Raw genomic sequence first — 24,662 nt, forward strand, 5'->3', positions numbered from 1 at the left:
TAGACTATTTCAAAAAATAAAAAAGGAGCTATCAAGGGGCGAAGATAGATTCCTATTGAGGAAAATTAGAGGATTCAATTTTTGATATTCATAAACAAGAAAAAGATTTTAGAGATATGTCATGAGGGGAACTTGGGAATCCTCATGTGTAAGAAGAAGGTACAGGTGCATTCTTGGTGGACTGAATTGATATTGAAATTGAAAAGTTTGTACAAGAATGTGTTGAACGCTTGGATACAGATAAAAGTTTGAAAACTTTTAGACCGCCTTTGTCTCCTTTGGCTTGTCCTGATGGGACTTGTAAAATACTAGCTGTCAATATTTTAGGACCTGTACAGGATCGACACTGTGTGAGTCAATGTGTTGATTGTGTTGTTGTCTGATCTGTTTTCAAAGTGGCCTGAACTGAGAATTTTGGAGAAATTTGCTTCCTATACCGTGGTAGATTTTTATAGATGAAGTGTTCCAGCATGGAAACCTTTACTCTCTGTTTGTCTCAAGTGTGTTCCAGGATGACTTAGTGAGGAACAAGATTTCTTGGAAGCAGACCTCTGTCTTTCATCCTGCGGGCAATGGTGCAGTAGAACATTCAATAGAGCAACAATAAGGTTCCCACTCTTTTATTTGCAGATGATTCCCTTCTCATTTCCAGGACAAAATGCTGAGTTTTTGTACGTCTATGGCCTTGGATCTCAATGTAAACAAGACCAAATATATGGTGCTTGGAAAGGAAGTGGTTAAAAATTCTGTAGTTCGAGTTGGCGGAGAAGCCTTAGAGATGGTCCAGAGGTTTGACTACCTTGGGGTCAAATTAATGGAGACTCTTAAGGTGACATGGCAACTTAGTAAAAGCTCACTCCTAATTGAACATAGGTCGAACGCCATTATCAGACTGCACAGGCAAACAAGCTCACATTCGATCTCACCGGCCCATGTGGTATATCGTGCTAAGACTCCATGGGCTGCGCTTTACGGTGCTGAGACCTGGGGTTGCACTTATACTTCTTTATTATCCATTGTTGAAAAAATATATTTTCAAGACAGTTGGTTTCTGTTCCAATTAGTTCGCCTCTTATTCCTCTATATCTCGTCCTAGGAATAAAAATAATTGCAGATCTGGCCGCATGTAGACCACTTGTACATTGGGTCCATCTATGGCTTACACGCTAGCCAAGAGAGTATAGAGATTCTCTTATAGATTTATAATGGTGCAGGCCCCAAGTCAGTACCGTGAGTTACATTTGTTTTTGGTTGGATAAGTAGGTTGGGATTGCAAAGGCTATGGCTTGACCCAAAGATTATTTGCAGAGCTGATCTTAATGTCCTGAAAACGTGATATTGGATACATATTCAAGAAGGTTATGTTAACAACAAGTTAAATGGATCCTTGGCAAATTTGTTTTTAGATCTCAACTCCTCTCCACTCTTTGAGATTCATGAACGCAAATGGCAACTGACAGTAGGTATCCTTTAAAAAGCTCCTGGGTAGGGACCACATCATAGGATTACTTCGGCAAGTGATGGGTATTTTTTGGGCATTTGATGGAAATATAATGTAGGTTGCTTAGGTATTTTTAGAGGTTGTCTGGGCATGTGACGGACATTGTTTCATCATATGATGGAGATTCGGAATATAATGGAAACTGTTGGGGAATATTGTTAAGAATGGAAACGTCATGGGAATTGTATGGCTATGTGATGAAGATTGTGTGGGCTTCTGATATAGGTTATTTCCGCATGTACTAACAATACATTAGGTAAAGGTAGCTGCAATATGCACACCAACTTTTACTGAATATGTTGTCAACCGACATTTGTATTAATAGGTTGTTTCACAAAATACCAAGATCGTAGAGGGTCGCAATTTTATCTACATCATAAATATTAATGAGGTAGGTCCCGAATTGTAGCCCATTATGATTGACTACAATCAGAGAAATTGTGGCCTGCTAAGGTCAGCAGATCACCATGTCTATGCTTGCTTTAGGATAAAGCATTATCTTTTTTATTTAAACGCTGACCTTTTTCCCAAAAGGAATAGGGGATGCATTTAAAACTAGCAAATGTATACTTTTACAAGCATTCTTAGGAGCCGGCAGGTGTCCCATGCCCGCCACCTGTTTTTACCTGCTTTAATGAAGGGGAAGGAGCCCTTTGTGGACCCCTTCTCATTTGCTAATGGGTTACCACCACCTTTAAATTGGCGGAAAATTATTAATGTTTTGCGACTGGATTTACTTTGAGAAATTGGTATTTAGAAGGAATGCCCTTGACCTGCACTCTTCCAAATAATGATTCCGTAATGTTTCCAAAATCCATTTAACAATTTGGAAATCCTTTTATGAATTGTTAAATGGGTTTATTACCTTTAAGGAAATTCTTTTATCAGTCGCAAACCCTCAGATTGACAAAATCTGAGGATTTACAACTGTTAAACCACTTTGCACATGAGGCATTTGTGTTGGAAGCCGGAGTCCCAGGCCTGCAATACTGTCACAAAATGCACGACACAGGACTCCCCACTCAACCTTAGGCCAAGTAAGGACACCGTTTGAGATACCCAGGTCATCCCCTTATTAGCTTGGCACGAGCTGCAAGGCCTATCTCCAAGGCACAAGTGTATAGTATGTGCAACCACGCCCGCAGCAACCCACTGGTGACACCACAAATGAACTCCACAAGCGTTTGATAAAATGAGTATAAACTTTATATAAAAAGATATACGATCAGACCACACAATACAAGAATCAACATGTAATAAAGGGTAATATTTGTCCCGGCTAGTTGGTAGGTTCGAATCCCAACCTCCGCTTTTAAAATGCTATGCTGATCGTAATGCTAGAATCACACACTTTTGAATGGACAGAAACAATAATGCACTGCGTAATGATACAATACTGTGCTAAGCAAGGAGAATATTATACAATACGTAATGGTACACGCCAGGTACCTTGCAATGGGAGAAATAATGCAGAGCGCACCGATACAAACGTGTATTGCGCAATGAAGGATTAATGCAATGCGTTACACCCCAATCACATACTTTGCAATGAAGCAATACTGCAATGCGCCCCCTACAATCATGTACTTTGCACTTAAGGAGTAATGCAATGCGTAGCTGCAATCATGTACATTGCAATGAAGAAATAATACAATGCGGGCCGCTGCAATCCTGTACTTTGCAAGGAAGAAGTAATGCAATGCGTAGCGCTACAATTGTGTACTTTGTTATGGAGAAATACTGTTGGGCGTCATAAGACAGTGAAGCAGTTCGTTAGCAGAAATATTGGAAATGTGTATTACGACAATCAGCCTCTTCCATAACAGTTGCCCCCACACGGATCAACTATGACCTAAATCACAGCTTCTCACTCTGGCCCCAGTACTGCCACTCCTTTGGTCAGTACAGGCCTCACCCTGAGCCGAAGGAAAGGCTCACGCTGCCAGAAGGACTGGGAGGCTGAGAGGGTCTCCCTACGACCTCGCACCCCGCCCAGGTAGTGTTCCACGATACCTAAAGGCGTGACCCCACTCTCCGCTCCTCCTTCAACAGACTGGGCCTGCTGTGTAGAACTTCCTCAATGGACCTCAGCGGCTCGGCCTGGCAGCTCAGCTCTCCGGGACTTCCGGTCCAGGCAGCGTCTGTTAGGAAGGTCTCAGGTGGCTGCAGGGCACACGTACCCCACGCCCCTAAGACTGCGTTTCTCTGGCTTCACGTTCAGTGAGACCAACACTCCTTCCTATAGTTGAGTGTCACACACAGAGTCTGAACATCCCCAGAGTGCCAGGCATGCACATTGTCACAGCCACCAGGGTTGCATGGGCTCCTGGAGTGCATTCAGTCTACTTTGGCAAATGGGGCTGCCTGGAGCTCCCACAGGAGAACGCTCCTCTACAATCTGGCTGAGGTCTGTGAGCAGAAGAGGAGATGAGAGAGAGTGAACGGCACGCCGGAGCAGCAACCGTAGAAGACTTAACTACTATATATATTCTTTTCGACTTTCGTTTTCACACAATCCCCTTTTCCCTGGCGGATAAAACAAATGTGAACTCCAGTTCCTGGTGCAAAAAGATAATTATTTCTCCCTTACACCGCCATGATGCGTTTCAGCCTCGACAGGCCTTGATCACATGACTCGGCTGCATGTTATTCCAATATATACATATATTGGAAGAACCCTTGTTTTCACAAGCTCACTTAAGGAACTTTACAAAGAAAATCTGTTACCAAGAAATTCTTCCATTTTCACACTTCTCCAGCGACATATCATATCAGCAGTGCTAAAACATTTAGAGAGAAGCTAATGCCTTGTGTAGATTTGGTAAATAGAATAAGGAAATGATGTGATATGATCTAGAATGTGACAAATGTATTGGTTCATAATAAAGTGAGCTTGTATGATTTGTTATCCTTATGCAGGTGCAAAATAACTTAATCCATATTAGAAGAATAGAAGGAGGCAAACTAAAAAGTGTTGAATTTGTCCTCTGCGAGGCTGTCTCTCTTTTATTTCCCTCCCCCCCCTGCTGTTACCCTACGCTGACGGATAAATTCGCATGGGGGTGGGTACTAGTGGAGGGACTTTAGGTCCATCTTCAGCTCATGTAGAATTTGATTAAGGTACCTCCTGACAGATTGAAGTGCAGAAGAACTCAATTCATTCCACCTGGGCTGAGGATGGCGGAAGGGTTTGACTTAAAAGCCTTGGCAAAAATTTTAGAAAGTATGCAGAACCAATTAACTAGTGCTGTAGAAGAAACTAAAAGTTTAAGAGATAAAATAAAAATATCTCCACAAGAGGCCCATTTAATTAGACTAAGAATTGAGGAGTTATTGGCAGGAATATCCCGTGTACCAGGTAGTTTTTTCGCTTATAAAAAGTCAGACACTCACTCGGCATCCGAAGTCACAACCCAAGTGACTCATTCTGTTTCTCCAATTATTCCTTTGTCTAACCCCGAAAGATTTAGTGGGTATCCACATAAGACGCAAGTGTTTTATAACATAATGCTCACTACATTTTTTTATGTAGGCCAGTAGTATTCGCAGCAGATCAGTTTAAAGTCGCTTTCATACTGTCTTATTTGAGTGGTGATGCAGCCACATAGTCAATGCCTGTGATATCTCATAATGATCCAACCTTGTATGACTTTGAACAATTTAAGACTGCATTTTTAAGACTTTTTGCCAGAAGATCTGCTAATCAAGTGACTGATAAAAAGTTATTGAATTTGAGAAAAGAGGATCATGTTCTCATAGCTTACATAGCTCAGTTCAATAAATTAATAGTGGAAACTGGGCGGCCAGAAAGTAGATGGGCTGCAATTTTCTATCAAGGCCTCAAGGATGGAATATAGGATGCTTTGGCCCAAATTCCGAAACATCCTAAAGAGATGACCGCATTAATAGATTTGGTTTTACAAATTGAGCAACGACTTAATGAAAGAAAATTAGAGAAGAGAGATTTTCGGCCTTTTACCTCTCGACTGGACATAATCAAGACCCAATATAATAAGTCTGAATCTAATTCAAGTGAAGAACCCATGCAGATTGGATCCATTAGAGGCCCCCTTTCCAAAGAAGAAAGAGAGAAAAGAAAATCGAAAAGATTGTGCATGCATTGTGGAAATTCTGGACATTTTGTGAAAGATTGTCCAAAAAGCCTAAGTCAAATTTGGTGGTAAAAGACAGGTCACACCATAGAGGGAGTTCCCCTGGTGGGAAAAGATAAGGAGCCAACTCTTGAATTTCAACTGGACGCTAACATCTTGAAGTCTGCAGCCCCTATGGCCGGGATGCCTGTCACCCCCTCCCAACACAATCCCCAAGGATGGGAAGACGGACGCAGTTCTGAACTTTTGGAAGGCGGGAGGGAGTTACCCTCCCGGCCGTATTTATTAAAAATATGAAACAAAATTAAACATTAAAATAAAAGTTTCATATCATGTACAATTTTCATTTATTACATTTCGATGAAGACATGTTCATTGGCTAACCTTAACAAATCTCTAGTACAAAGGTTTTCCTAGCCGAGTCTAACATCCTGCAAATGCATACTTTCTAAATTAAAATTGTACATCCTAGCATTAAGGGCCAACGGCAAGGTCGCAACCGGTGTCAGATCCCTACTACCAAAACTCTCGCCCTCACGGTGTGAGTGGCGGCCGCACAGAGGACTGTACCCTCTGTGCCAACTCCAATTTCCCTTGTCTTGTTGGGGGCCCCCCATTTTACCTCGACGCCATCTTAAAGGTCGTCCGAGGACCCGTGTGAGGTGTCTGAAAGAAGGCAGCGTGGACTCCCCCTCCCACCCCACACTGTCTATCACATCCGCCGTCGCGGATATCCGGGCCCCGGGAAATTCGTAGGAGGGGCATATAGCCGCCTCCTCCCCTGGAAGGGCCTATGGCCGTCTTGCCCTAGGCGACCCATACTTAGTGGGTGCCGCCTCCCCGAGGGAGGGGCCAATGGCCGCCTCCCCCCGGGCGCTCCCATCCATAATGGGTGGCGCCCCCCTCTAGGGACCTTGAAATTACTGCTCACCGATCATGACCTTACCGCCACAGGCCGGATAGTTGACCGGCTATCCGGCCCCCCCACTAACTCCTCCTAAAGGTCATGCTTTCTCAAACCCCTAAGCCATGCTATGAAGTCTCCTATGAGTAAGACATTCCCCTCCCGGGACAAATGGACCCCATCATCGAGATACATGTGATCCCCCCGAATACATCCATGCGGAATACTGTGCAACTGTGCCGAGCGAAACAACCTACCAAGTTTGTTGTTGACTTTTTTCACTGAATGGTTCAGTGCTGACATTGAGAGGCCCCCCCGCCACACCTTCCTAGGAATCATGTGGGACCATGCTATCGTGCACCCCGGGATCCTTCTCGCAAGCCATCTAACAGTAGATAAAACTTGCTCGAGTAGTACTCGCCGACCGAGTGTCACCATGTCATTGCCTCCCAGGTGTACTATGATTACAGATGGCGGTGACCTCTGCCACCCTAAGAGTTCCTCGACAAAAGACCGTGGAAGGTCACTCTGTACCCGTATTCCCCAGCTGCGTGAGTCACGTCACCTGCTTTGAATACGTCCCCGGCCCGCCTCACGTATGAGTGGCCCACGACCCACACCACTCTCTCCTCAGCCGGTGATCTCTGACCGCGGTTCCCCTGGTGCCGGGTCGACTGCAAATTCCGCCCCGCATAACATGCTCGCGAAACTGTAAATCAAACAGAAGACAAGAAGCGTGAGTGCATGTAACTTGACTTCACAACATGTGCAATCGCACATACCTTTTAAAACAATCCGAGGACCATCGTCCCAGTTGTTTCACCTCTTCAACACTCTGATCCCTGGCTGTAGCCTTAGTAGCAGCCCTATCCTAAAGGAATGGGTCCCAAAATCGCTCGGGTCCAAGCCCGCCGCTGCGATTGCCATTGTCAGCACCCTCCGAAACTGAAACCTCGTCAGTGGGGTAGCATCAATGTGTCTCAGCAGGCTTCCCCCCCATGTATCCGCCCTTTGCGCCAAATATTCCTCAACGCACTTTACCGGGCACATGGGGGACCCTCGCATGCACTGGACAACAATACTATCTCCCATAGCCCTCTGGTCAGTCTTGGACTTGGCTATTGTGACTACCATTGAATCACCCCTAATCAAGATGTGATCCCGACACAGACCTCCCTCCACATCTTTCTTATTGTTTGCGACCAGTTCGCTCACCCGCATAGCCCCATGGAACGCTAATGCGAAAGCGGCCCGGAACAGAACTGCTTCAAAATGGGAGGAACATGTCGTGGGAAGTATCGACATGAGCAGGGACAACCTTTCTAACCCAATCGGGCGCCTTTCGTCTACTGTACGACCTTCCAGGCGTTGCCAACCACGAAGGGCTTTCTTTACCAAAAAGGATGATGTCGGGTCCTTGATACCATGCGCCTGCGCCATGAACGAAATGGCGGCCCGGTGCCTATTGGCCGTTGCTACTGATCGGCCTTCCCTGTGTAGTGCTACCAGAAACTTTAGGAAGCAATCCTCCTGACCCCATTTGTCCTCCCCTGCCGGACCCAAAAATGCACAATAGGAACGAAACGCTCCTTCGTATGCCTTCCTTGTCCTGGGGGCTAAGCTTGCTGCCACAAGGTCTTGTAATCCGGGGCACCGAGTAGCCAGAGTGCTTCGGGAAATGGTGCCGCCGCTAGGTCCGCGGAAGGTAGATAACCCCTGAAAGCCTGCATGTGTGAACGAGAGAGTGCATCAGCAGCCTGATTCAGTACACCCGGCACATGTTTCGCCCTGAATTGCACGTTTAGTCTCATGCAAAGTAGTACAATTTCCTTCAGTAATCTCAATATCAACTTGCAGCGTGCTGCCTGATTATTTATACATTCAACAACAGTCATATTGTCGGACCAAAACACCACAGAGCGATCTCTGAACTCATCCGGCCATGCCATCAGAGCCACAAAAATGGGGAATAACTCGAGGAACCCAATGTTACCTGTGAGACCGCTGGTGTGCCACCACGTCGGCCATGTTTGCGCCGACCATCGATTACCAAAGATTGCGCCAAATCCCACGCTCCCAGCCGAGTCGGTCCACAAACCCAGCTCGTCCGAAGACGCTGGCGGCTTGTTCCACACCACTCGACCGTTGTAATCCGCCAGGAATGCCAACCATATGCGCATGTCCTGGCGAACCTCTGCAGACAGTCTCGTGCGGTGGTGTCCTTCCTTGAGACCGACCATAGCTTGTACGATAGAGCGGGAATAGGGGCGGGCCATTGGTATCACTCTTAGGGCAAAGTTAAGCTGACCCACTGCTTGTTGTAACTGATGGAGGCTAACTTTCTCCTTGCTAAGGCACAGTTCCAGGGAAGCACTGAATTTCGCTACTTTCCCTACTGGCAAACGGAAACATCCCTCCACAGAATCGAGCTCAATCCCCAGAAACTCGAGTGAAGTAGATGGTCCGACCGTCTTACCCGGTGCCAATGGCACTCCGAATCCCTTCATGAGGGTGCAAAATTCCTGTAACGCCTGCGCACATTTTGTGTCGCCGGCTGCCCCCAAGAACAAAAATGCATAACATGGCTATGGCCAGTGGCCTCGGTGAATGCCCATTCTAAAAAACAACTGAATTTCTCAAAATAAGCACAAGAGATGGAGCAGCCCATTGGCATACATCTATCCATGTAGTAACGTCCCTGGAACACAAAGCCTAACAGACGCTGATCCCGTGGGTGTACCGGGAGCAACCGGAACGCCGACTCGATATCTGACTTTGCCATCAGCGCTCCAGGCCCCAGGCGATTCAGCCTGGTGACGGCATCATCAAAGGATGCGTACCGCACCGAACATACTCCCGGGTCAATCGCATCGTTCACCGAGAGACCCCTCGGAGCTGACAAGTTATGGATCAGCCTAAATTCCCCCGGGTCCTTCTTGGGAACCACTCCTAACGGGGAACAGATGAAATTAGTTACTGGCGGGTGCGTATATGGGCCAGCAACCCGGCCAAGGGCAACTTCTTTTGCAATCTTCCTCTCCACCACCGCTGGATTATGCTGAGCCGACAGTTGGTTTCTACAAAGTGCTTCCCCACGAAAATCCCCCGCCGAGATGCGGAAACCATATAGAAAGCCATTCCTCAACACCCCAGCGGAGACATGATCAGGGTATTCATTTAGCCAGGGGATCATTGCCATGATATCAACGGGGGTAGGTAGCGGTACACAATGGTCACCCTCAGTCTTGCTTGGCCCCTCCTCTACCTCCCGTCCCACTATTCCTGGATCTGCACGAACTCTCGGGGTGCGAGGAATTCCTGCAACCTGCACACGCATGCCTGAACTTACACGTCCCTTGTGGCCTGGTGCAATTGCCCCTGTTATAATTCCAACACACCCCTTTCTTACCCCCATTCCCACCAGTCCTTGCTTGGTGGTCGCCACCGGGGCCCGCTCGAAAGGGCACCGCGGGCTGTTGGCGGGAAGGCCCCGAACCATTTCCGCCTAGCGAGGACGACTATGTCGCGCCCGGCAGGAGCTGCTTCTGGCAAGAAATCGAGTCGAGACAATCCCACGTCAGAGATGAATCGTACTCCTTGGCCTTACGGAACTTCATATCGTAACCCATCCACTCATTGCCCTCATACGTTTCATAAAAATACATTATTCGTGCCTGATAGCAAGACAATTCGGGCAAAACCTCGGGCTTACGTTCCCCAATAATTGCAGTAAACATCGCAAAGGCCTTGGCCCAATTTGTGATTGTCTCATCAACCCTAAATCCCGCCATTTTTGCTCGCCATACACTCGGGTGCCACAAATCCTTCTGTGTCTTAGCATACTCCATCTCGCGATGGTCAGTCAGCAGAGAAAACATATTCACATATTTATCAGCCCAAATCAATTCTTTCGTGGCCAACGGAATATGTTGGACCACCCTCTCCCTCCTTGAGGGCAAAGACCCCTCCCCCGCCATTGGCAATGCCTGCTTACCCGGCTCAATTGTTGTTCCCGTTGTTTTTCCGACGCCAGCCGCCGGTCCTTCCGAGGTCACCTGTGGGGGGACAAGAGGGAGATTCGCCTTTGCGGCATCTCGCGACTGCCGCAACTGCTGCATTAGTAGCCTGGCCTCTTCGGCCGTGTCCTCTGGTGCCGTAGCACCCCCTGTTTTCCTGCCGAGCCATGCGGCCAACTGGGCGGCTAATTCTGGAGGCATGTCCTCCTCGTTGGCGGGCGTAACAACAACCGGAATCGGTTGACCCGCGTCCGGGATTGGTACCGGGGCCTCAACTGGGATGACCGGGCTTGTCGGGGGTACCTCAGGAACCGGGACCTCCTCCCCTGCCGCCCTATTCCTAACCCGTTTACCCCTACCCCCGGGGACAATTCCCAGCAATGCGGGGCCTATTACCTTCTTCGGTTTACCCGCATTGTTCATCGCAGCCATCTGCTTCTTTATGCTCGCCATATCTCTTATCAGCATGCGAAGCATCTGGTCAGTCCCGGACTTCTTTCCTGCCTTCTTGCCAGGCATTGTTATCGAATATTCGATCCAAGTTGATCAACACGGTCCTGGATCCTTAGCCTCGAAGTCGCTGAAAGAGAAACACAAGAATTACAAGTTCTCAAAATTGCTCCTTGTTCTGTCGAGGGCTCACGTGCAACGAGTGGGTGCAGCTTCCAAGCACAGGAACAAGAGGATGCTTCTTCGGATTCCCGCTCTCTTTATTCCTCTTCGGGAGGGCGTGAACCCTCTGCTGGTACGCCTACTGGGCGTGGCCATCGGTGTAGGTGTCTAGGACAACCCCTCTTGGGCGGGAAAAAGGCGCGCCCCGGCTACGCCCCTTCGGGCATACCAGCCGTGACACGCCCCCCGCCCAAAATGGCTTCCCGGGAGGATCCGGGCCCCCAACCATACGTTCGGGGGGACCGAGTGGTCGCCCCTTTCCATTATCTAATTGTTTCACTAATGGCAAGATTTGGGCATTCAGAAATGAAAGAAGTATCCGTTATGATAAATTTAGGAGCCACTGGCAATTTTTGTGATTGAAAATATGCCAAAGAAATGGGGATCCGCTCAATTAGAAAGAAAAATCTTGAGGTGGTCAGAGCTGTGGATGAAACTTATTTAACTTCTGAACCCATAACCGAAGAGACAGAAACTATTGAACTGTTGGGACTGAAAGGGCATCAGGAGTTTTCAAGATTCAATCTGATTGATGTCCCTCAATTTCAACTAATTCTAGGGTTGTCATGGTTAATGGAACACAACTGAAGCATGAACTGGGAGAAACAAACTGTTGAGCTGACTTCAGAATATTGCAAGGAATATTGTTTTCATGACAAGAGAACAAAGACAGAGGATTCGCCAGCTTGCGAATTAGCTTACCTTTTGAGTATGAATTGTGTCATGGAATTGAAGGAAATTCCACAGGAATACCAAGAATTGGTTCATGTTGTTGGCAAAAAGAAATTTGAAAAAATGCCTCCTCAGAGGGAACATGAATGCAAGATAGAGTTGTAACCAGAGGCAATTCTTGCTTGCAGTCACATTTATGCCCTTACATAGACAGAAAGCCAGTATCTCAAAACATACCTAAAAGAATATCTAAAAAATGGTTTTATTCGACCTTCTCAGTCCCTGTATCATCTCCATTATTTTTCATCCCAAAGAAAGATGGGGGTCTTCAAGTTTGTATAGACTACAGAGCCTCGAATCAAGTTACATTCAGAATATCGATATCCTCTGCCCTTGATTTCAGTATTGTTGGATCAAGCGATAAAGTCTACACTAATTTGGATCTGAAAGGGGTATACCATTTGATAAGAGTAGCAAAAGGCGACAAATGGAAAACTGCTTTCTCAACTAAATATGGCCTCTACGACTATCAGGTGATGCCATATGATTTGTGTAATGCTCTGGCAGCTTTTCAAAATTTGTGAATGATAATTTGTGAGAATATTTAGCCAGAGTGGCTCTTGTTTACATCGATGACATTTTGATATTTTCTGAGAACGTGGCTGAACATGTAAAACATGTCAGAGCAATTCTACAAAGGAGTTTGGGGATTTATTCTATCTGCAAATAGAGTGGTGATGGACCTGTCTAAGGTTGAAGTAATAAGAGATTGGTCAACTCCAAAGAATATAAAGGAAATGCAAAGTTTTATTGGGTTTGCCAATTTTTATAGGTGGTTTATACTCAACTTTTTTCACAGGTCCACCACTCATTTGTTGAAGAAGGGAGTAAAATTCTTGTGGACCAAAGAAGCAGAACAGGCCTTTAGATTTTTGAAAAACGCATTCACCACTGCTCCCATCTTGATGCATCCAGATCCAGAAGAGGCTTTCTATATAGAAATAGACGCCTCAGATCTAGCAATTTTAGGCGTGCTCTCTCAAAGAAACAAAAAGACAGGTCCATTGCATCCAGTGACAGTCCGATCCAGGAATTTGTCAGCGCCTGAAGTCAATTACTCCATCACCGATAAGGAACTGTTGGCAGTCAAGGATGCTTTTCAGGATTGGCAACATTATCTACTTGAAGATAAACATGTGGTAACTGTCTTTACATATCATCGTGATCTTCAGTTTTTGAAGTCAGACAGAATGCTCACTCCTCGACAATTAAGGTGGCCATTGTACTTTTCAGATTTCACATTTTGTGATAATGTACAAGCCAGGAGCCACAAACAGTAAAGCAGATGGCTTATCGTGATTAAATTTGACTGAAGAAGTCAAGAATTCTCCACCAGAACCCATCATTCCATCAATTAAATTTGTTTGAGCCACTCAGTTTTCTGATTACACCAAGGAAATACAAGAAGTCTTATAGTCATAGTCATAATCTCTTGTATAGCGCTGATCACCAAAAGGTCTCAAGGCGCTAGGCAGCAGAGGAACAGACGACAACCATGTGTAGAGGAGGTGAGGTAAAGAATTAATTGGGAAAAAGCCATGTTTTTAAGCCTCTACGAAAGGACTGATGATTGGACAAGCACAGTAGATGTGCAGATAGCTTATTCCAAAGTTGGGAGGCTATGTAAGAAAAAGCTCTACATCTATTTCTCGCTGTGTACCAGGAGGGACTTGGTGCTGGATCTTAAGGTTCTGGAAGGTTTGTACCTGACCAATTTCTCAGCAAGGTAAGAGGGTCCTATACCATGGAGAAGTTTATGTGTAAGACTGAGGATTTGGCGCACTGGAAGCCAGTGCAGTTGTCTGAGGCAGGGCAAAGAAGGGGACTTAGGGGGCAGGCCTAGCACCAGGCGTGCGGCGGCGTTCTGGAGGGTTTGAAGCTTTGTCAACAAACACTCATTGATGGAGGCATACATAGCGTTGTCATAATCCAGACAGCTAACAACTAGTCCTTGAACCAGAGGTTTTCTGGACTCAATGGGTAGCCATCTGAAAATCTTCCGCAATTTTCGCAGTATTCCATACCAGGAGCTTGATACTTGGGTAACCTGAGCCTTCATAGAAAGAGCACATTCGATCGTTATTCCCAGGTCACGCACCACTTCTTTGGGTTCGGGGCATGGTCCTAGCTCTGGAGGCCACCAATCATGCGACCATAGTGTCTTTGCCTTGCCAAATAGCATGATTTCAGTCTTGCTATAATTAAGTTGGAGTTTATTTCCAGTCATCCATTCACTGATCTGAATCATACACCTCTTGAATCTAGTGCAGGTGCCGCGGACATCTAAACTACAGGTGATGAGCACCTGAGTATCATCCGTATAGGATACTGTGGTAAAACCAAATGATTTTATAATGTTGGCCAAAGGGGTGAGATATATGTTAAATAACATGGGGCTCAGAATGGACCCTTGTGGAACCCCGACAGAGAGAGGAGTCCTACTAGATTCCAAGGAGTTGACCTTGATATATGTATGCCGGTCCTCAAGGTAACTCTTGAACCAGGCCAAGACCTTGCCTCTGACACCAATCTCCCACAGCCGTTGATGGAGAATGCTGTGAGAGATGGTGTCAAAGGCTGCTGAGGGATATAATAAGATCAGAAAAGCAGAAACACCTCTGTCCAGGGTAAGACGAATGTTGTCCACCACTTCCATTACTGCCGTTTCTGTGCCATGGGCAGCACGGAAGCCTGACTGCGAGGGATCTAGAAGCGCATGGGCTTCTACGAAACTGGTGATGCGCTTATTAACTAGGTGTTCCTGTACCTTTCCAAAGTAGGGAAGTAGCGAAATAGGCCTATAATTAGACACAATGGTAGGGTCACTGGTAGGCTTTTTGAGGATGGGTTTAACCTGCGCCACCTTCCAGCTGCTAGGCATAGATGCAAGCTCAAAAGAGGTGTTAAAAATGTGAGATAGAGAGCAGGCTAAAAGTGGAAATATCTCAGTGCACTTATGGGGGTCAGTGAGTCGGTGGGTGAGCCAGATTTCACTTTCCCAAGCGCAGCTAACACTTCAGCAGCCGTGGTGGGCTCAAACTCCATAAGAGAAGGACGCTCGATAAGGTCTGAGGTCAAAGAGTTACAGGAAGATTCCTCACTGCCTTGGGTGACATTGGGTCCGGAGGCTGCAAACGTGGAGTATATCGACTTGATTTTATTGTCGAAATGAGCGGCTAATGCGTTTACCCACTCCATGGTGGGGTTAAAAGATGACTGTTCCACCTGCGGTGCAGTGAACTCATTTAAAATTTTAAACAGTTCTTTAGTGGAGTGGGATGCTTCATTGATTCTTTGAGTATAAGATAGCTGAATTTAGCTTCCTTTATGTTTTTCAAATAACACAAGATGACCCCGCACACTTCAACAGTGAGTAATACAATATCAATAGCATTATACATATAGTTGCATGATCATTCTCCCAAGAATTCCAAAGTCAGATTTCTTCAGTAAACAGATTCTTTATTCACAAATGATCCTTAAAACCAATAGCCAACGCGTTTCGTCCGTGACGGGACTTCTTCAGGGCTTATTTAGAATTCTCTATATAACACAGCTTCACAATGGTCTTCAAACTTGAGGTACGAATATTTTCAAAAGTCAATAAAAAATCATAATTCCAGGATGTACCAAGTTCCCATTTTTTCGTAGAAGTAAAGGCAGTAAAGGCTGTAATCAGAGTGTCGGCGTCTCGTGAATCATGCGGTCGTCTGGTTCTTGTTTTCCATTATTGGGATCTAGGGGATTTGTATCCCAGACCTCCTGCACCTACACATACGTACTTCATAGGGATTTTGTCACCAGTGCGGGCAAAGTAGCCTTAATCCCCTGTTGTGGCTTGAATTATGTTTTTCGAATAGCTTGAATGGATCCGTTTGTAATTTTTACGATGTTCCATCGTTCTAGTTTTCCTCCACAACCTTTCCGCTGATCTACTAGCGGTTTTCTCTATTTTCAGTTCCTCCGTAAACCATGGGGAGGCAATGGTTTTTACTTTAACTTTAGTTTCAGGGATGACCTTATCCAGGGCAATCTTAACACATTCTTCCAACTGGGTGGCCATTAGGTCAATATTGTTGGAAGTATCTTTGAGAGGATTGAAATGAGCCTGAAAAGCATCAGATGTCAGTTTATGCCAAGGCTGTATGAGCCTGGAGTCTGTGCACTTCAAGCTCCTAGGCCTATCGGGATTAGGGAGGCTGAATTTCACAAGAAAATGGTCAGTCCAGGTCATGAGCTGAGGGGGTTCGCAGGTGATGCTGGGCATATTGGGGAAAATTAGGTCAAGAGTATGCCCTGCCTGATGGGTGGGTCCCTGTATCCTTTGCGTTAGTGCCAAGGTTTCCATAGCGGTCATTAAATGACAGGAGTCAGTGTCATGAATAGGTTCCATGTGATAGTTAAAATCTCCTATTAAAAAAAAGTAGTCAGTGGCTAACACATGCGAGGCGATGGTGTCAAGGAGAATATTGACAAATTTGGACTTTTCGCCCGGGGGTCTTCCCATTGGCGTTTTGTGATGCATTATGTTGACAATGAGGATTTCAAACAGGGGATTAGAGAAGGATTTGAGTAGAGAGATATAAATCAGGGCCTTAGCAGCCACTGCAACGCCTCCCCCTCTCCTCCCCACTCTGTCTTGTCTAATCAGATGGTATTCATGTGGGAAAGCTATGGCTATATCTGGTGATGCTTGGCTGTGAAGCCACATTTCTGTATGAAAGAATGGCCAAATGCCGACTCAGAAAGAAAAGTCAAGAATGATCTTCCTTACTATAAGAATTCTGTATACTTACCTACAAAAAAACCTTCAAGAATTGGCAATAAAAAGTTGTCATGATGATCCTATGGCAGGATATGAACAAATGAAAAATACCATAGAATTGGTAAAGAGACATTTTTGGTGGCCAGGCATGGTCACTCATATAACACATTGGGCCCGATTCACAGAACTAACTTAAGACAAAATCCTAAACTTACTATTTTTGGTATTCACAGAAGTTTGGATTTTGTCTTAAGTTTGTCTAAGACAGACTTAACTTAGTATTTTGTCTTAAGTCTGTCTTAAGACAAACTTGGGAATTAATGCTCGGTTCTCCACCAGTTACCACCCTGAAACTGATGGACATACTGAAAGGGTTAAACAGGAAATGGAACAGTGCCTACAACTCTATCTGTTAGGAAGGAGACTGGCCAGACCTACTCTGGACAGCAGAATTTGCATATAATACTGCTGTACACAATTCCACTGGTTATACCCCATTTTATTTGAACACAGAAAGACACCCAAGTGTAGTGCTAGGGAAGAGTAATAATTTAGTTTCAGCAGTAAAAGAAATTGTGAAACATGTGCACAACCTTTACAAAACAGCGCAGAAGAACTTGTTGAAGACTAAGAAACCATATAAAAAGTATGCAGATAAAATTAAAAGAGCAGGTCCAATCTATGTAGAAGGAGACCATGTTTGGTTGTCTACTATTCGTCTGCTTTAAAAAAGGTAATCAAAAAATGCAACCCAGATTTATTGATCCTTTTAGGATTAGGAAAATAATCAATCCAGTGGCGGTGAAATGACACTTCCAAAACAAATTAAGATCCATACGGTATTCCATGTATCCTTTTAAAAGAAAAGTCCTCCAAGCATAAGGTTGCACGAATCACCCATGTCAATAAGAATAGATTCTGAAGAAGGGTTTGAAGTTTAATAGAATTTTAGACTCCAAAATCACCAGAAAAAAATTGTATTATCTGGGGAACTTTCATAAAACCTTCTAAAAGAAACCTAAACCTAGGGGAGCCTTCTTGGAGGGAGGTACTGTCAGGAACAATGTAGCCAGTACACACATTAAGAACTACCAGGCTAAAAGACATGTTATATTAAGAAAGGTTAAGAAATACCCACATTGAAAAAGATTTCCCCCAGCTACCGAATCCGCGTGATGACATTTCCTAAACTTACTCAGCATTTCACCAATCTTGGATTTGAGAAGCTGTGGATACGATTCCAAGAATAAAGGTCAGTGGTCAAGTTCTCTCATGCACGAGGAGGCAGAAGAGCAAAACACGCATGCTCAAGTGTGGAACGCTGCACTTCAACTGAATCTTGTGAGGCGCTGGTATCGTCTCACTTCAGTGCACTTCTGAAGAGAATGTTGCCCTTTCTTTACACCCGGCAGTGTCTTGTCACAGTACTTGTGTAGGGCACCTGAAGTTGTCAATTTTTGAGTTATAGTAAAATTAGTAAACTCAGGCTCGAGTAGGGAAAAAGACTACTGTGTTAATAAAATCTACAATATATCTCAAATTGCGGCAGTAGTCACTATGAGAAATCTCATCAAAGAATTTCCTGTTCGAATAACCTTCGAAAAAATCGGGCAGTGTCTCAGCAATTCACATTGAAAGCTACTTCCAGTTTGAAGGCTGTTTTCCAGGTAAGCAAAAGACTTATTTACATTTACTCGACAAGTGATTATATAGATATAGGTGGAGAGTTGGGCTGAGTTATTCTTTAACTCAAGGTTATTGGCAGTATCGTATGGTGAGTGCAGCGTTAATTTTTTGGTGACTGACAAATGTACCATGCCCTTTGATTTGGTCTGCTTTGTTGGACAATAAAGATGGGTACAACTTTAGCTCCTGTGGAATTTGATTAAGGTACCTCTTGTCACAGGCTTGGTGTCCAAGTGCCTACTTCGTATGCTTCACTTCTCCATTTATGACTTTCTACAAATTATCAGCACCAGGAAATCCAACCAATAATCTGAGTTAAAAGAAAATGAATTTAGCAGTTCACACAGGTTGTTTTTCGGCTACACCTGATGCAACCTGTTTTTTTGTAATAACGCGTGTTTGGATCTTTGGTACAGGGTCTAATTTAGTTCTCCCAATGGAGGTAGCTCACCGTAGGGTTGGTACTACCCAGAGGGGTGGAAACGCATATCTGACATCCAATATTCCTGCCAGTCCAGGTGCAAAATAAGCCACGGCCAGGTGGGGGTCAGATGAAAAATCACTCCTCCCATAACAGGCTTTGTTTCTCACCTCCGGAATGCGCGGGCTGTCCCCTCTGGGGCTCAGAACTTTGTATGTGGCGTCTGGGCGGTCACAACTAGTCATTCAACACACTTGCAGCTTGCAGTTTCTGGGTGATTGTTTTGAAAAATCCATCACTGGAATCAGTGTGAGTTTATTAATACGAGATGCTTGATACCAAACATCCTTTTTTTAAGTGGAGTCATCATGTAGCTGGGGAACTCATGTTTTACCTGTGCCCAGCAGATGTACTTGAAAAGGCTTATCTGTTCACCTCTACTGGCAGTATTTGAACTGACTACACACGGGGTCCCCTCTGCTAATGCAGAGGGGTCCATACATATAGTATATAGCATCATGCCTTAGGGCTAGATAGCCAACTGTAGGGCTGACTTACCAATACTGTATGCAGTGTTTGAAGGCATGGCACAAATGATTTTGTGCCCTGTCGTGTTTCCATGTCTGCCTGCACCAAGACACGGAGCCTAAAGTGGCAGTCTGCATGAGCTTGGTAAGAGGTCCCTTTGGGTGGCACAATACATCCTGAAGCCCTGGTGACTATCTTCACTACCTCATGCCCTTAGGACCAGAGGTTCCATTTACTAAGGACCTACAGAGGGTTCTAAAGGCCTTGCCAGTTGGGGTACAATTGCATAGTTTTGGGAAAGAGGTCTGGCACTGAGGACTTGGCTAGCAGGATCCAAGTGCACTTTTAGTGAAAATCACATCAAATGCCAGGCACAAAGTGGGAGTGACCATGTCAAAAAGGGGCACTTTCCTACAGCATTTAATCCCAAAAGGCTCATATCTCAATTATAAATTGGGAGCGGTGGTCTCCCTTTTTACATACAGGCATTTGTTTCCCTTTCTAAATCTTGCATGGTTGCATTCACTCAATACCCACGGATGGACAACTTCTACCTTGGACCAGGCTAGGTAGTACCTCACATTTAATATAGGCACACAGGTAACAATACTTGAGAAGGGTGGCTTCCCTCAATTTCCAGAGACACTGCTCTCCTACCTAGACCCAGAGGAATGTCCCACTTGATAGCCGAAAAGCATATGGCTAGCACCACTATATTAATTGAAAGGGTGGTCCTTTTAAGAACTACAAGCATATGGCCCATACCGAGACCCAGAGAAGTAATTTAATCAAATACCCACAGATGCGCAGCTCTGACCTTGGCTCAAATGAGTGGCCTGCCTGGATATCCACAGATGGATGACACCTACCTTGTATCAGAGGGGTGGTCCCACTCAGCAGCTGCCAGTAGGTCCTCTCACTGTTGCTGGTGGTCAGTCCATTAATGGAAACAATAGAAGGTCCCCAGCTGGTCTGCTCCACCACGAAACTGCAAAGACATTATAGGAGAAAATGATTATCAATCCAAGGATAAGTACATTACCTCCACCAGGGCAGCGCTGTTATTAACCACAGGTGCTGCACAGCATCTCCACCAGCACAAAAGTGGTTTCAATCAAGAGCTCTGCACAGCACTGCACTACACTACACAGTAACTGTTGTTAACCTCCACAAGCATAGAACCATAATTAACTGAGGGCTCTCTATAGCATAGCATAGGTATCAACCAATAGTTCTCCACGATACCTCCAACACCACAGCAAGATTATGAGACAAAGATTCTGAACAGCTCTCCACCAGGACTGTTATATTCTGTTGACTCTGTGGAGCACCTCCACCAATACAGCACTGCTAATAACTAAGGTCTCCTCACACCTGCCCCTCAATTTAGTTTACATACAATGCACACAACACAAAAATGCACTATGCCCAATGCATTAGCTGATAGTTTTGGTGTCAAAGTCTAGATCTCAAACATTAGGACTTTTGATGATGCCCAGCAAAAGTGGCTATGAGGGTTCCAGGAGTTAGGCTCCAGACAAACTTTAGTTAAGACCAGTTAGGGTCTAAACTGGTCTTCATATGAAAGTTGATGGGCTAGCAACCAAGCATTTGTTTGTTGACACTAAAACATTAGGAGCCCTTGTCTCATACCTGGTGCCTGTGGTTGAGCTTTTTGGTGAGTGTGGGTGTGAAGAGGGCCTGAGGCACCTACTTGGTTGTCCAGATCACCAGTTACCAATGTAGAAGTGGGATTTAGATCTAATGTCCAATCTCAACCCCAAAGAATGATATATCTGCAAACAATAAGGCTTTAAAGAAGACTTGGATGGTTCTAGAAGCTAGGCGGTTCTGAAATCCTGACAGAGCCATACCCAACGGTTGAGGATGAAGAAAGAGCAGATATGTGCCTCCTACAAGTCGGAGGTGGATCTGGTCACCTAAAATGCACACACAGTGTCTTGACCCTCATGGTGCTCAAATGTTTTTGAGCTTTGTTCTTGCCAGCTTGACTCTAAAGTCCACATGGTTCCTGGAGCAGCTCGCTCTCTCTCGAGTGGAAATCCATGCATCCTTTGATCTGCTTGAAGTTCATCTGGAACTTGGAGGTCAGGATCCTGCTCCTTTCATCAGGTTTACTGTTCCTCATTTTCAAGGTCACAGCAGACGGAATTGTTCCATATACCTGGGCTTTATTCCTGGCAAACCTCTTTGGTGAATGGAATGTTCAACTAAGTCCTGATGAATTACAACATCTGGCCTGATGGGGTCAGTACTTATTCTACTTTAGGGCATGAGGCGGGAAGCGAGGACAAAGGATGAGCAACCTTCAATATTGGACCGATGCAAAAAGCTGCCATGGTGTGGCTGTACATTTCCCTGTCCACCAACAATGAGTTAAAGCCCAAGGGTAGCATGCAGGGTTTATGTCCATACGCAGGATACTATGAAAGGGAACTGCCATCTTGTGCAGCATTTACGTTGTCTACCATGTGACACCATCAACGCTCCTTGCCACATGCCAACAGAGTAACATGCCAGACATGCAGGCACACACCGACACACATGTGCATGCACGTGCACACTGATATACGTACACAGCCCACACACAGATCTACATACACAGATATACATCTACACACAGGTACACACATATACACAGACACACACACACACACACATATTGTATAGTTCACACTATTCTTTCAGTGATTATTTTTTGTGGATTTCATTGGGGTTTTCTCAGTGTTTTCCAAACCTATTGAATGTAGTGCTTATTAGTGTTTATTAAGCTGGCTAACCCCCAAAATAGACACAAACTATGCTTTTCTAGTATTTATAAAACATGCTGTTTTTGTAGTGGTTGTTATAAAGCACATATTTAATTTAATGGAGAAAAAATACAGGGCATGTAGTGTCTTCCAATGAACAGTGTGTCCAATTGGCTTATCGCAGACTGTTTTAGGCAAAGAAAGTCAATGTATTGCACCCACATTCACACATATCAAAATAACCTCTCTCACATCTCATTACCTCTCACACTCACTTTGTCAGGACTCTGTTTGGTTTACTGGGCTATTTGTTAAAAAGATAAGAATGCTATATTCAGGCGCTTTAGTTAACAGCTTCCTGGCCATAGTTTGGAGTCTTTCACGAACTCCTTACTGAATATTATGGCACTGGAGAGGTGGTGCATCCAGCCAACAGCATAGTACTATGTGAAACCTCTACAATTTTGAAATCCTCAAGATTAATTTGTAACCCTGCATCCCAAGGTACCTGACACGTAATGCTTTTAGCCTGCTCATCATAGCTTCTCTGCACTGTTTGACACATACATTTATAGCTGGCAAGTGTCTCCATGGAACATGCTGTGAACATTGTAACTTGACTCAAAAAGCCAAGCAGTAAACTGCAGATGAGTAAAAATCCCGGATTAGCTGATGGTATCACACATAATAACTTAATCTGGAAAGCCTTGAATCATGTTTTCACCACTATCCCATAAGCACGGTGACAGAACTCTTTTCACAGGTCACACTACCTTGCATTGAATGTTTAAAGCCTGAGGTGTAGGAAATTCACCTGTCAATACCGATATGTTAGAAAAGAGAGCTAAACCATTATGTGTCCGTGGGTAAATGGGATAGTAGATATTGGCCAAGATTGTTATAGGTCAGCCATTTCACCAATCAGTGAAAGAAGATCAGAAAAAGATGAAACATGATTTTAATATTTCCAGATTTTCTACTGTGTGAAAAGATAATTAGATTAGACCTCAACATGCTTCCAAACCCTGCACATTTAAAACAAGCAATAAGCAGAATCTCCTCCAAAGTTACCTCCAAATTAGAAGTAAAAAGATTCCTCATGAACAAGTTCCTACCTTAAAGGGGTCTTGGATTGTCTGCTCTAATGCTCTGGATTTTAACCCTAAATCCTGCCTTTGGTATTATTTACTAGTCACTTGCTCCCCTCCCAGTTCTCTATGGTCCAATTATTATCTTACCCTTTGTTGTCCCTTTTGTTTGTAACCTTTTTGTTTGATATGCATATTTGATTTGTTTGGGTTGATATTCCCTTTGATGATTGTACTGCAACTATTACCTTCCCCTCCCTCAAATTGTAAAGCGATCTGATATCCGTTGGGATCTCGTTGACGCTATATAAAACTTTATAAATAAATCAAATAAAAAAATAAAACTGGGAGAAACGAAGAGGAAAAAAATTAGTGTCATTCCCTAAACAGTAAAAATTATCCCTTCTCTCTCATTTTTCTTTCACTGACTGGCTTTTTAGTTTATTCCTGTGTAGGTGTTTATCAGTGTTTATATGTTAACATAGATGAGTTTTGTTTCCCTTTAGGTGGAGTTTTATCAGCTATTATTGGTTTAAACCTACAACAGGATAGAATGGTGCATACTGTAGGCATTGATAAGCAGACCACAGAGACTTGCAGCAGTGACACAAAATAAAAAAGCATTCTATTCTCATCAGAATGTTACAAGGATCTCTAAGAATAACACACGAAGAGCAGGCACGTCACACAAATCAGTTAATATGAGTCACAATTGTAGGAGTGTTACATGAATATTGAAGAATATCACATAACCCCAAAGGAGTGCCAAAGGATTATGTAACATAACCACATTACACCATCAAAAATAATTACATAGAGCCAAGTAATTGTCACTCAAGGATCAGTAAGCATGGCCCAGGAGTGAGGGGTCAAGTTACAGAAATCAGCAAGCATACCAAAGAGATAACTACTTGCATCAACAGAATTCAATAAGCATGACACAGTATCAGTGACCACAACAGGAATCAGTAAGCATGTTGTTAAAGATTGCAGGGATTTGTTAGCATGAGCTGAAAGCCATTTTGTATTTCTGGCAGCCATCTTGTTTGCCATGTGCTGCCACATGCTCGCCGTGTGCTCTGTCCTCCCTCAGTGTTGACTTCTCTTGTAATCTGCCTAGAAACAAACTATATTTAGCATCTTCCACCTTCGCACATGCTCAGAAGGGGCTAGCTAGTAGAATGCACCTGCTCATCTTGTAGAACTGTGAAGCTATTTTTGCTGCTGTATGGAGAAGGAACTCTCCTCCCACTTTGTTGAGCAAGCAGATCTTGTATACCCATATTAGGCATTTTGCATGCTTACATGAGCCAGGACTGCCCCTTGGTCTTATGTTGACTATGTAACCCTAAGCATATATAAGGCCCCTGTTTTCTGTACTCCTGAGACTGCCTCATTCAGCTAAGGTTTCTGTGTGACGTAGTCTCCCTCATTTGAGGTTAATAAAGATGTTACTTTTATATTTC

General features: G+C 44.5%; 1 protein-coding gene across 1 annotated transcript in view; it reads right to left on the reverse strand.

Moving 5' to 3' along the window:
- LOC147736581 (transcobalamin-1-like) overlaps positions 1 to 24,662 on the reverse strand; it is a 216,571-nt gene that overhangs the window by 40,768 nt on the left and 151,141 nt on the right. Inside the window, exon 8 of the mRNA XM_086952645.1 lies at positions 20,207 to 20,325. Coding sequence (XP_086808771.1) covers positions 20,207 to 20,325 — 119 coding nt within the window. The remainder of the gene's footprint in view (positions 1 to 20,206; positions 20,326 to 24,662) is intronic.

This window comes from Lissotriton vulgaris, chromosome 1_2 (genome assembly GCF_964263255.1).
Source record: "Lissotriton vulgaris chromosome 1_2, aLisVul1.2, whole genome shotgun sequence".
Taxonomy (NCBI): domain Eukaryota; kingdom Metazoa; phylum Chordata; class Amphibia; order Caudata; family Salamandridae; genus Lissotriton; species Lissotriton vulgaris.